Raw genomic sequence first — 13,638 nt, 5'->3', positions numbered from 1 at the left:
AAGCATTCCCTAAGTAAAGTCTTGTTGCTCGCTAATATGCTGAATCCACATTGCGCAAGCAATGCGTGAATAGTAACATCACATACACACATCATTTCAGCAAGCATTCTGACTATCCCATGTTTGAAAGCCATCAGCGGCTGAAATCAGAGGTGAGGGCCAGTTCATCTGCCCTACATAACATAATCCTTCAGTATGACGCCGATGATGATGATAATGGCATATTTTTTCTACATTTCTGGTCGGCATAATGTCAGCCAGGTACGCCAACCGTACGCAATTTTGTCTCATATATCCCTCCTGTGAACCCTGTCGCAGTTACCCAAGGTACAGTGAAACTACTAGACCAACAAGCAACTACTAGCCCGCCTTGTGACTGCTCCATTAGCCTTATCACTCGCAGTACCTTCAACTGTCAAAACAGAGCTGGCCTGTCTGCGTGTAGTCTAAATGATTAGGTGGTGATCTGTCAGTTTAAAAACAAAATACATAGCGCTTATTTTGAGGAGGCGAGTTTATTTACTAACACCTAATTCACTGTTCATTCTACCGCTTTTTGTCCAGCTAATATTGCAGAAAGTTGAAATAATACATTTAGAGAGCGCAAATATTTTACCGCACTAGCTCGCCATAAAGTCACCGAAAAACTGATCCTGCTCAGAACGAACCACCAAGAAAAAATTCATGTGACCAGTCTATGATTACGCCATCTTTTTTTTTTTTTTTTTTACTACCTGGATGACTAAGCGACTCTACCTTCAATGCCAGGAAAAGATTGTTGCAACATTCCTCGATTTCTTTTTTTCTTGCCCACTCTGGGTCCAATTATAGGTCAGCCTTTCTACGAAGGCCAGATGGACCTCTACTTTGGGTGTCGGACTAAGGAGTCCCAGCTGTACGCCGAGGAAGTGCAGACTATGAAGGACGCCGGTGCCCTAAGGAACGTCTTCCTCGCCTTCTCCAGAGTTCCGGGGCAGAAAAAGGTACGTACTGCGCTACATCAATGCCTGCATTGGGTCTAGTTAAAGCAGGTCACTAGCAGCGGTCGTAACGTTATCGTATCGGGCATATTTAGCTCTACCGCTTACCGCTACCGTCTACCGCTGTCGTCTACCGCTACCGCACGAGCGTCAGTACGCATGAGTACGCATGCTCAGATTACCCCAAGGGCGACAGATGGCGCCACGTTACTGTCAAATTCCGCAGGAACCAATAAGCGCGTGCTGGGCTGACGGCGCGCTGTAGCAGTAGAGGGCCGCGGTAAGAGGCAGCGGTAAACTAAACATCTCTAATGTAAAAAAGTTTACAGGGAAGAAAACGCGCACATCTGCCACACTTTTCTCTGTTAACACCTGAACCGCGCCTTGAGGTGAGAGAGGAAGGTGGGAGTGAAAGTGGTAATAGAGAAAGAGGCGCCGTAGTAGAAGTCTTTGGAGTAATTTCGACCACGCGGGGATCTTCAACGTACACTGACATCGCACAGCACACGGACGCCTCTCTGTTTAGCATCGGGCATGCCAGACGTTAAAGCGTAGGCCCACCACCGAGCAACTAAAATACAATGCGCTGTCAGCTGCTACTTTTATATCTGGCTTTTATAAAATGTGAGAGCAACAATTTTGTTCTGCATGCATTGCTTTGTCCGCGACTGTAAACTAAAGTACCAGGCTGATTTAAATACTGTGCGCGCTTTTAGGCCTTGCTTCACTGATGAGTGATGGTGATAAACTTGCAGTGTTATGTCCAAGACCAGCTGCACGAGAGAGCTGAGGACTTATACAAGATGCTCATGAAAGAGAATGGTCACCTGTACGTGTGCGGTGACGTCATCATGGCTGACGGAGTCAACAAGGCGGTCAGGGCCATACTACGGGACCAGGGCAACGTCACTGAGGAGAAGGCTGAAGCCATCATGGACAAGCTCAGGGTTGGTACCGTTTCATCATCGCACATGTGCTTGAAGTTTTCTCTTGATCTATACGATATACCTTTCTTCTTTCATTTTAGCGCCTCCCGGTAACGATCGAGTCCCGTGCTCAGTGCACAGTGATGTCTATGCACCGTATTACAGCACCCACAACCACTTGGCCAATAGTTCGCCACATTTTCGGGAGGCTCGTTAAATTGCAGTGCTGACACCACCGCTATTCTTTCCAAACTCTTTGCTGCAACCTTCCTCGCTAATACCGGATGCTTGCAAGACCCGCAAGAACCACTTAATGTCCCTCTACTGCCACGTGTACTCACACTTGTGGTTGTGAAACGATTCTCTCCTGTCTCGAACTTAGCCTTCGGGAATATTTTACAACCAATAATCACATCTCAATTTTTTTTTTTTTATGTCGCCAATGGAGTGCAACGTAATATATTCCATTTTGAAGTTGTATAGCTAGCCACAGTAAACTGATAGCATATGTTCACGACGAAGGTTCAGCGCATAGAACTCATTTAAGGTAATTAGATTCCTGTAGCTCACACAGCCTCACAATGCACACATTAACGTGTTTTACTCTGTTAATAGAAGGCATGAAACGACAACAACGTTGAATCATTCATTTCGTAATGCAGGTAGTATTGATTGCTCTGTAAAATGATACAGCACTATAAAAATGACTATCTATTGATATTTAAAAACATGGGAAGAAACCCGAAGTTGTCAAAGTTACCTCTGCAAAACGATGTGCATGATTTGCTGTGTCAATCTTTGCACGCAAAAACGCATCAGTATCAACAATAAATCAACGCACACCTCGTCTGATGTACAACCTATACAATAAATCACTGCGTTTGGTGCTAATTCATTTAGAGTTGGTCAGCGGCAGCTTATCATCCTTGAAAAATAATGTGGCATTCTTTAAGACTTTCGAGAATGGTTGTGAGAGGGTACCGAAGAAATATTTACCGGACGAATGTTTAATGCATATATAGCGTAAACATGGGCGGTCGATTCCCTGCTGTAGACTGAGTTGGCGCACGTGTTGTGCACGCAGGAGGAGAACCGAATCCACGAGGACATCTTCGGCGTCACCCTGCGTACCGAGGAAGCAACGAGAAAAAGCCGGGAGGACGCCAAGCGGAGAAGCACGCACAAGTGACACTCGCTGGCCAGCCTGCCCGACTCCTTTGGCTCGCTCACTTTCTCTAGGCTCAGGGCCCTCCTCACCAACTGCACTCACAATGCGTCGGGACACAACGCTAAATGACAACACCTTATCACCACTTTTCGCCGTGGGAGACAACTCCCTTGTCTCCCGCCTCTCCCGTCGCTCCATCCACACCCTTTCTCCGCCTTTTTCTCGCGTCTCACTAAACATCCTAACAGTCCTGATGGTGCTGCCTTGTCTTGTAACCAATCAATATTACCATGCCACGTCGTTTGATGCACGAGGCACACACGAGTACGTCATTAAACTTAGGTTGTAGTCGTAAAGTTGTTTAGTCATGCTCTCGGATGTGACGACCCAGTAGCCACAGTTCCGCCTGATTCGGTTACGGAGTAATTTCTTCAATGCTCCGAACAAAACGAACAAACAAGCTTCGCATGAGGAGAGGGATAATAGGCCTATAAGTGTGTCTGGGCAGTGGAATTTGCTGACCACGAGTAGTGCGAGCAGTTAACAAACTGACTACAGAGTAGCGCTAAACCAACTGCTTTTGCGAGCCGAAAAGAGCGTCGTGCGCGCGAACAAACCCATCTTCTGCACCCTTCGCATACAAGGGCATCTCAAGGACAGCCAAAGGCTCAAATGGGCTCACCAAGCTTGCACGCAGACCAACCATTCTTGTTCTGGCTGCATCACAAGAAATGCGCAGATTCAGCATGTCTTGTTAGGTAGTACCTGTGCAGGAAACGGCACGGGACGCAAGGATCCACAGGGTCATGTTGACAAGGTGTGGTGCATATGCGTGTTGTTTACGTTGTCGCGAATCATCATCATCATCATCATTTATTATTCCCTCAAAGATCACTATCAGGGACATTACATAAAAAAGCCGGTTTAAAAAAAAGCCTGTGCTGCGGTGTCTGCGCCCTGCTCACTTAGAGTTTGTAACAGCACCCGTTTTATGATACACAGAATGTTAGAAAAGACGGCTTCTCGTCGTATTGTGCATTGAGGTTATGGCCACTTGTACCGCACGTGTTTCAGATCTTCGGGGTTCTTGTTAAGTCTGGTCAAGATACGGTTTTGTGTCGATTGTTGAAGACCGCCTGTATCATGTTCAGATGCAATTTTATGCACCTGCGTGGAAATGCGCGCAAGCAGGTGCTACACGCAAATGAATATATCGGCTGCCTTTGCAAGTGTGCTTTGTCTCAGTGCCACAATGTGTAAATTATTTCACCTACTGTTTCGGTGAGCGCCACTGAGGGCGTGTTTTCACAGTGTGCGCATGCATAATCAAATCCTTCTGTCGCCTCTCTTCGACTGCACGAACGATCGTCGCTACATTTGCGGACCGACTGTATGAGTTTGGTTGCTAAATAACGCTATCTGAAAGGAAGATCACTAAGGTGGACTATAGAGCTGACTATTTAAGCGCTAGCTTTTCATAACATTGAAGACTTACGTGGCACACGCTTCGATACATAGATGGCCAACATTGATTTCATCACCTTTCTTGGAGTAAATTTCCGTAGAAAGTCCCAACTTAATGTTCTAGTCTCCTGAGAACTGAAACCATGGTCACAAAAATAAATAAATAAAAAAAAAACAATTTTAGTGCTATGCTCGTACATCACTTCATTTCGGCTTTATTAGCAGAGCAGCAGTCTATCGTAATAATAGTTGCACGTAGTACTCTGAGCAACCTTTAGGGACACTGTTCCTTCTTTTGGCAATATATTGAGGCGCACACATTCCAAAAAAGAGCAAAAAGAATAATAACGCTTATGAGACGACTGCATCTTTCACCGGGGTCAGTCAGTACGCCCTCCCATCATTCTAAATGACATTCACAACATCCTCTCTCCTTAACGCAGCGCGGTATCTCGTTCAGGTGGCCAGGTACGTCCCGCGTCCCGCAATTCGCGAGAACCTTACAACCGCGTACTTGGCAGGCGCAGAGTCCACAAGGGAAAAAGATTCAAAACTAGGTGCGCAGATCAACAGAGTAATCTTAGATAGGGCACGATACCTTGACGAATGAAGGGCGGGTAAAACTATATCTTCCCGACGCCCTCCCGAAACCTCGCATTTCGAACTACCTGACGCCTGATACTATCATTGGTAATCGATAATCGTTATAACGTTAGCAAAATTATCCCAAACCTTCGCTCAAGGAACGTAATGTAATTTCATGACTGTCAGAAAAGACTTGGCAGAATCAAACATGCAAAATTCTTCGGCGTTCCATAAAGTACTGAAGATTTGCAAGGATTAATGCAGCCATGCTTAATCTTGACGTTAAAATGTTCTAAACAATGAAAATTCAACAGCTGCAGTTGCAGTTTCAACGAAGGGGACACATTGGACCTTTTCCTTCTCGGGCTTTATAACCGAGCACACATTTCCGCTCTCCGTAAAGGCGTGTGCTGGAAAGCATTCCGTTCGCTCGTGGCCTTGGCCCACATGTCTGTCGTGGCAAAAAAGAACCGCTATCTCTAAGCTGGTTATCTGCGAGGAGCATTTTGTGCGTCCCGGAAAGCCTGATTCTTCGATACGCTAAAATGTTACAGACATCAAGAGAAAAGAAAGAAATATAGGAGTGAATCCAATCTGGCCAATAGATACCCGTTATCTATTTCTTCTCTACGTCATGCGTTTGCCGCTGTCTTTCTGCTTGGCTGAGCAACGTTGACATCACCTCGAAACGTAGATCTGCCCTCTTAAGAGTACTCCAGCAGCCTTTCCGGAAGCACCGCTCTTTTCTTGCAAACACGGGATCGTTTAGACAGTTCTGTCAAGGCGAGTGTGAGCTTGGCCGCAGGATGCGCTCACTGTTCTTTCTTAATGCTTGCAAGTGTAGATGTGTAAATGTCTTTTCGCTACCCGTTTTTGTCTTTTTTTTTTTTTGCTTGAACGGTGCATGCACTTAGGAGACACTGATCAGAATCGCATAACCACAGGTTAGTCATCAAAGACCACAGCTAAATATGTGCCGTGACACCTCTCCGGTACACGTACGTGACTATCGCGCCTCCAGTAGGTGAACTTAGAGCAGGACATACTTGTTAATTCCAAGGATGTTGCGAGCATCCTGCGACACCCTTTCGAGCAAAAGCCGTACGCCGCACAACAATGTAGGAATGCGCAGAGCTGAGAACGCATATATGTATGCCCGTACGCTTATACGTTGTCTGTGGAGGCGCATTGTTTGCACCGACAGTGCAAACAGTGACAGCTGCAGACGCTGCAGTATAGCTCTTACTGACGTCGCTCATGACGTCACCATCGCTTCTCCAACGTCGGGATGATAAGCTTGGCCGAGAAAAAAAAAAAAAAAAAAAAAAAAAGAACGTTGTTGAGCGATGATCTCCGGGTGCATCTTCGAAGCCCTCGAGTTCTCGCCAAGCAAGCCAACGTACGATGATTGTGTCGACGGAATCTAGGCCACTTCTTTCTCCGTGGTTGTTAGTGCTGTCGGTGTTCGCTATTTTCAAGCACACAGCGCTGTCAGATGCAAAGAGGCTTACAACGGATGCAACCCCCTAGCGTGTCGCTCTACGGTGGCTGTCTGCAGCCTCGGGTCGGAGGCGACGTTGTCACGCGTCGGCCTTCGAGGCCTAATTGTGACGTCCCTGAGACAATTCAGGCGCGACGCCCGCTCCTTACCACGTGATTTAAGTAGAGCGTACGGCGTACACAGAGCAGCTGCGTCCTGCTCTATACACTACATACGCACGTGCTCCCGCTTCTTTTTATTCTATACGTGTGTGTCAAAGCCCCGCCTATATATACCTTTCTACAAGTTCTGCTACACACCTTTTTCCATTCTCTCTCTGTCAGACTAATCTACTGCATAGTCCAAGTACACGTTGTTAACTGCTGTTGCGCCATCGTGCTTTACTCAGCCCAACTTCCTTTCCATGAGCGTATCTTCTAAAAAGGGTTACCACAGCTCCAGCACTCCTTGCCCCGCTGTCCTCTCCGTCTCTGCTTGCAGCGAACTCCTTCTTCGTCAGTGTAAACGAGACTCGTGCATTTTACAGTAATGTTTATGGAGAGCTTTGTGTGTGTGCGTGTGTGTGCGTGTCTGTGAAGCGGTCACCCAGAAGCGGGAAGGTGTACGGGAGAGAGAGAGAGAGAAATACTTGTGCTCCGTACAGAGGTGCAGCATTTTACAGAGCATATATGTGTACAAAAGAGTTTTGCTTGATGTCACCCCTCACTCGCGCCCCCTTTCACCCCCGAAGAGAGTGTTTAATGTTGTCCGAGATAACGCGCTTTCACGGAGTCGTTGGCGAAGTGCGCAAACAAAAGGCGGCGAAGGAGTCATCAGTCCTTTTGTCAGGAGTGTATGTAGCGTCGCTTATCGTCGCTCCTTTGCAGGCGGGAAGTTTCGCGTGTTGCGCCACCTCTTATTCCGGATTAGAACCGCTCTCTGAGCGGCCAGTGAACACTGGGGAGGCTAGATATTGCCCTCTCTAGGTGCCGCTGCATTTCGGGTCAAAGGTTATCAGGTATTCCTCTGCAACGCTAAGTCATTCTTAGTACCACGGGAAGCTATCGTTAACAGCGAAAATGAGCCTTGGTGTAAGTTCAGCTTCTAATTTGGCAACTTTGCTTTCCAATGACTTACTTCTCGCTTACTAATTGTGGATTACGTCACAGGTTTCCGAGAACAAATATTGTTCCCTGTGCCATCTTGCCCTTTAATCACGGGCAAAATGCAGAGTCATAGAAAGGCGTGACTACACCTGCACTGATTACGAGGTGCAATACGGGTGTGTGTATTTTTCACTGTTCTGTATATGAGCGTACTTTTGTGAGAAAGCTGAAAGAGACTAAATGGCTAAAAAAAAGGATGAAGGAGCGGCATTTCAAGGCACCTCGCGCAGAGAGATGTCCTCTTTTTTTTTCACATTCTTCAGTGTAGGCAAGTACGTAAGTGTCATAGTCTTCTATCATGACCATATGCCTTCGATTTTCTATCCCACCGCTCGCAAGACTTATGTTTCGACTAATATTTTGTTTTATTTTTTTCTGCGCTCGTGTGTGTTTGTCGCTGCTGTCACGTAGTGTAATCTCTGCCGCTTGTAGCGCCACCGTTCGTTAATCAACGCATTTGTACATAGCAAGAACTTGTGACGTTTAGCTGGCGGGTTTCGTCAGCAGCGCGGGTATGCAGTTCGTAACGAGTGGTCTCTCTATTACTGCGACCACGATCGTGGTGTTTGACCTCCCTGTTCTCCGGCACAAATGTCTTACCTTGTGGCCCTCCTCGGGGCTTTACCGGCTCAATCACCTGTTTTTCCACACCTGCCGACGCATAAGCGCTGCCAAACTGTATCAAATGTTTTGTCTTGCATCCTCTCTATTGGTTGTCGTCTGTGTTGTTAGTCTGAGAGAGCTTATTAAGTATATTTTATTTGTTTTGTATTTTCTGTCGACCGTGTTCTGACTATCTATATTGTTTTGTCACTCCTGGTTAAATGCGGTAAAAAAATCAAGTATATGACTGCTTGAACAATTACAGGTAAGCGTTAATTAAGCTGTTAGAAGCTGCAAGATTTTGCTTCAAGCAAGCTAGACGAAGTTTTAAACATAAGGAAACGACGCAATGTTGTTACTCCTTAACGAGTTACTCTATTTACAGTTTCTCCTCACTGACTAGCTTTTCCCTGAGAAACTCTTAAAGCCCTAAATTATCTGGTTACCATAGTGTGGTGCATCGGAACATTTGGCATGCATGTTCACGGTAAAATGACAGTATTGTAAGTAGTGGAGGAACCGGACTGGAAAGCGAATCGTTATAAGTGACAGCCTAGCCTAATTCTTCTTCTTTTTCTTTTTTTGCGGCACTCGATCTATTCTGTTTAATTTGTATCGGTAACTTAACACGGAAGTGATAAGCTTCTTGTGAACCTTAAAGGAAACCTGGAAGCAGAGTTCGCCACAACTGAGTGTTCACTTGAATATGACGTCATTATTTTAGCATTTCATTGAACATGTAATATATTGGCTTATCATTGTAAATGTGCCATTCACTGGTGAGCGTAAACATCCCACCAAAATCGAGTTTTTAAATTAATTTATGATCAACCAAAACTAAGTGATAATCGTTACATAAAAGGCAGCGTTCGTGGGAAATATGTCAAATTTGTTTCTGCATATTCGCAGCACCATTGCAATGTAACAGTACCCATAAATAGATTCCATGATCATATATTTTACACATAAAAGGAGCATCTTCTACACCCTTCGTAGAAATCAAGAAGTTAACGCAGCATTATTTAACTATAATTTTTCCACCAACGTAGGTTTAGTAGTTCAATAAGCAGTTCATAAAGTATCGATGAAAGGAATGGCTTTTGCTTTAGCGGGAGCCAGCGCGACGACACGCTGAAAAACGGCTGCATTTTCTACTGTAAACGTTGCTAAAAAAGATCAATATGCATGAAATGAAAGAATTATTTATTGGGTTGCTGAATCGCATTCTTCGTCATAACAGACCGGAACTGCTATTTGCTTCTATTCGCCAACGTCATTGTCATTGAATTTGGTCTGTTAGCGTGAGACTCAGTAATCCTCTCTGCGATCGAGATAATGGGCTCTAGATTTGGTTCCAAGTCGGAAGGGCAAATTTTCGCATGTTACTGATCACGCTAGAAAACAGCAAATTTTCTTAATTGTTCTCTTTTGTCAATTTCGTTTGTTTGTTTACTTGATAACGTTTTCTTATTACAAACTAAGATTTCAGGCTGATGCTATTGTACGATGTCCTTTCTTAGCTTCTTTCCATCTTAATGTTGCTACGTACTATGTTCCAGCGGCTGTTTTCACCCTTCACTTCTTCAGAAATACTGTTCTCGCTCTCAGCAACGAACATTGTGGTGAATTTAAGCGTAGAAAATCATTTTGTTTTTGAGATTGACAGTTAATATTGCGCTCAAGGAAAAGGTAGAAAGCCTTTCGAAGATGTTCGAAGCACTGTAACCATTTCGTTCTGAGCACGTTTTTTTTTTTTTTTTCACGGCCAGTTTTCTTTCATTTAAACCAAATTATAGCCATTAGTAGCAGCAAGGATATATAGATTACCAAGTCTCTATAGAAAATTTAAGTGCCTTGCTCTACATAACCTCTTAGCGTTATTAGCAAGCTATTAGATTCATATCAAAAACGTTTACAGTGGCGACAAGTTACGAGGTCTCGTTACATAGTTTAACGCTGTTGCTAGCTCTAGACGTAAAAATATCATTTGTGAGTAAATTGTTGTTCTCCATGGTGTCTATGTCTACTTCGCTGCCTTGTTTGTTTTTTATCAGAAAACTTAGCTCATGTGAGCACTAGATTGCTTGTCGGCTCGATCATGTGCTGAATATTCATATTCCGAGCAGCATATGATCCTGCATGTGCTGCATATAAACAGCATATGTACAGTATTGTCCATTGTTAAAGGGAACGTGCTATCACTTGGCATAAACGCTTTGCAAAGCGTTGCCGCCGCCAACTGGCGAGAATGGGCGGCACCATTTGCAGGCTCGGGAAAAGCAGCCTATTCTGCTTACTGCTCACGTACTTTGTGCGACAATTTGTCGCCGGATCTCTCGGGAATGGTTTGTAAAGTGCGGCAGCCACGTGGTCTCATGTTCTCTTTAACAATGGACCGCACTGTACAGTCAGCTACTTTTGTAAAACTGTCGTGTGACTATCGGCTGCTCGACGCTGCTGCGCGCAAACAAAAAAAGAGAAAGTACGCGAGGGCAGTGTGCGCCCACAGTTCCTTCTGCTGGAGCGGGCACCATCTGCTACGTTGTTCTGAGTAGTGCGGTGCCACCCCAGCTGTTACGTTGTATAGCTGTTACGTTATATGGAGCCCCAAGAAGCTGCGACCACGTTTTTTTTTTATTTTATCCGGTGCATACAGTGCCGTTGATATCTTAAAGAGAGCATATTCATGATAAAAAACGCAGCCCGCCCAGAAATAGCTGCTATCGTTACTTACGAATAATTCATTGTAGAGAACTTTCGATATAAGCGTAATGAATTAGTATTTAAAAGAAACGCCCTCGAGGCGGTACCCGCAAGCAAAAGCGGGTCCTAGCGTCGTGCTTAAACGTTACGCGTTTGCTCCAATGAAGACAAAAAAAAAAGGGGGAGTGGGGGGACGTGGTAGATAGAATGCGAACTCCCAGAACATGGCCGTAAAACTTAATTCGTGGAAGTTGCTTTGCACAAAGCAGAACAGTCAAGCAGACAACGCTAACTCCAGCAGCATTTTCGGTGCGCAAGCTCTTTCCCTCTCCCGACTTCCGCCTTGATTCGTCTTCACGCTACCTCGCTGGGCAGTCGGTGCTCACGTGATACTTTTAAAAGAAGTCGCCGATGAATTGCCGTGTGTAAGAGCCCCAAGCTTTAATGAAAAGAGTCACTAGTACGCACCACCTTTGTCAAAAAGCACTTAACATAATACGAGAGATTTGTTAACCCGATATTTTTCTTTTCCTCTTTACTGCGCAAAAATTGGCTGGTCGTAAATCACACCGAAGTTTCCCGAAAGTGTAGCCATATATAGCTTCTGCGACGTAACAACACGCGTCGATATTTTTATCAGTGGCTGTGTGCATGCCTCTCGGCATGCTGCGTGCTATGACGGGTAGAGTTCTCGGGCGTTGTTGGATCGGTACAGTTTCCCGTTGTTATATTGTATGGTGCTAAACTATACTTTACGTAATACTACGGCATTTTAAACTTCGCTTTGACGTCCTTTCCGGGTAGAAAACAGCTTATGTATGCCAGCCTCGTATTTTTTTTTTTTTTTTTTTGCGACTTCTTTGTGAATCCACGCGTTGCCTATGATTTCAGTGCAGTTTCAACGACTGAACCGGGCTATTGTGAGATACTTGCGAGTTTTTGCTCCTCAACTTTCATTTATTTTTCCTTTTGCCGTGAATGAACATTTTTTTTTTGTTGTTGTTGTTGTTGTTGTTGTTGTTGTCAGAAAAGTTCTCAGGTATGATTAACGTGCTGAGTGTCTGCAATATTACCGGCATGTTTGAATCAGTTCGATCCGAGCTTGAAAGCGATAAATTATGAAGCCCTGTGAGTTCCGACACCTGCTTGTTTCGAATAGTTTTTCAAACAGTTTGCTTACACTTTTTTTCTTTTTTTTTTCTTTTTTTTTTTTTTTTTTTTTTTTTTTGCTGTTGAACCTTTTCTAAATTCTGTTTTTTGCCATAGCTCTGTGAACATAGATGCCATGTTTTTCAAACATCTGTACGTTCAATCGCAGACGTCCTATTTAGAATTAGACCGTGTTACATCTCAGTACAGTGGACAAAGAAATTGAAGAATACAAACCGAAAGCAAGTGGCTTGACATCGGCCGGAGAGTCATGATCGAACCTGCAAGGTTAAGCGGGTGATATTTTTGTATGTTTTGATATTGTTTCGCGTTGCTTTTGTTTTGAAATTAGGTGCGCGATGTCCTTTACGTCGTCTGCATACTCTGTCGCTTTTTTTAATCAGTCTCGCATTGTTGTGCAAGCTAGCGCTGCTCTCATCCAATCAGGTTCGAATACCACATAAGAACGTTCAGCTATTGGCTTGCGTATATCGTGAGCTACCCCAATTGGACAGGGTGCCTCCGGCGACAGCCAATAAGAAGTCGAAGCCCTTCGCAGCCAGCAACTTTGTCATCTCTATTCTAGATATAGAGACCTCACCGGTTTCAGCCCTTATAAATGAACAGTGCATGCTTTAAGTGAACCGGAGGGTACAGCTTTTGTAAAATGACCTCAGGCCCCATGGTGTTCTTTTAAGTCCTACAGTAGAACGCATATGGCGCCCCAATGTTTAAAACCTGAAAAGGTTAATATGAAAGCAGTGTTGATCCTGCAGGGGCTTAACATTACAGCTTAAAAGCCTATAACCTGACCTGAAGGCGCTTTGCGAAGGTTGTACGTCTGTTTGTACTCTGTGCCAAAAGGATCTACACATGCACGGTGTTCCTTAAGCGCATTTCGCTCACTTCGAAATGTCGTAGCATTGTTTAATTGCCTGCTTATCGTTTTCATCACCTCTGCTTGCATAAGTGCGCACAAAATGCAGCCGATCCCTTCTAGCGAACCTTGGCTATCGCACTGGTTTCTTAAAGCCAGCTGAAAACTGTGTTAAATTTGATTTAGGATGTTTGGAAGGTATATTAATTTCCGATTAATTTGAAGTCTCGTAAAGGGACCTAATGTGGTTTTCTTTTGCGTGTGTACAGACAATTCTTTCAGAGCGCCTCTTAATAAAGTCCCCCCCCCCCTTTTTTTTCATTTTTCTCTTCTATTAGAGTTGTTTATTTTTGGCATTTATGAACAGTATGTTCGTCAAGCAAGTGCGTCGGCTTCAACCTCCTCAGCGAGCGCCGGTCGTCACTAAGATGTTTGTTGAGACGTTGGCCTTTGAACCTTGACCCCTGCCTGTACAGAGAGCCATGTGACAATGTTTGGACCTTCGAAGATTTTATCTCGCCGATATCTGTGGACAAA

The 13,638-nt window shown here is 44.6% G+C and overlaps 1 protein-coding gene across 2 annotated transcripts in view; it reads left to right on the top strand.

Annotated features, from left to right (window-relative positions):
* The window catches only part of Nos (Nitric oxide synthase), a 350,537-nt gene extending 339,290 nt beyond the window's left edge, over positions 1-11,247 (top strand). For both annotated transcript variants that reach the window (XM_084598518.1, XM_084598517.1), the window contains 3 exons: positions 832-983; positions 1,736-1,927; positions 2,991-11,247. In XM_084598518.1, the coding sequence (XP_084454644.1) occupies positions 832-983; positions 1,736-1,927; positions 2,991-3,095 (449 nt within the window). In that variant the 3' untranslated portion in view covers positions 3,096-11,247. The remainder of the gene's footprint in view (positions 1-831; positions 984-1,735; positions 1,928-2,990) is intronic.
* The last annotated feature ends 2,391 nt before the right edge of the window (positions 11,248-13,638 follow it).

The sequence above is a fragment of the Amblyomma maculatum genome, chromosome 3 (genome assembly GCF_055883805.1).
Source record: "Amblyomma maculatum isolate TAMU_Amacu chromosome 3, ASM5588380v1, whole genome shotgun sequence".
Taxonomy (NCBI): domain Eukaryota; kingdom Metazoa; phylum Arthropoda; class Arachnida; order Ixodida; family Ixodidae; genus Amblyomma; species Amblyomma maculatum.
The sequence above is the reverse complement of the archived record's forward strand: the minus strand, read 5'-3'. Positions and strand labels throughout refer to the sequence as shown.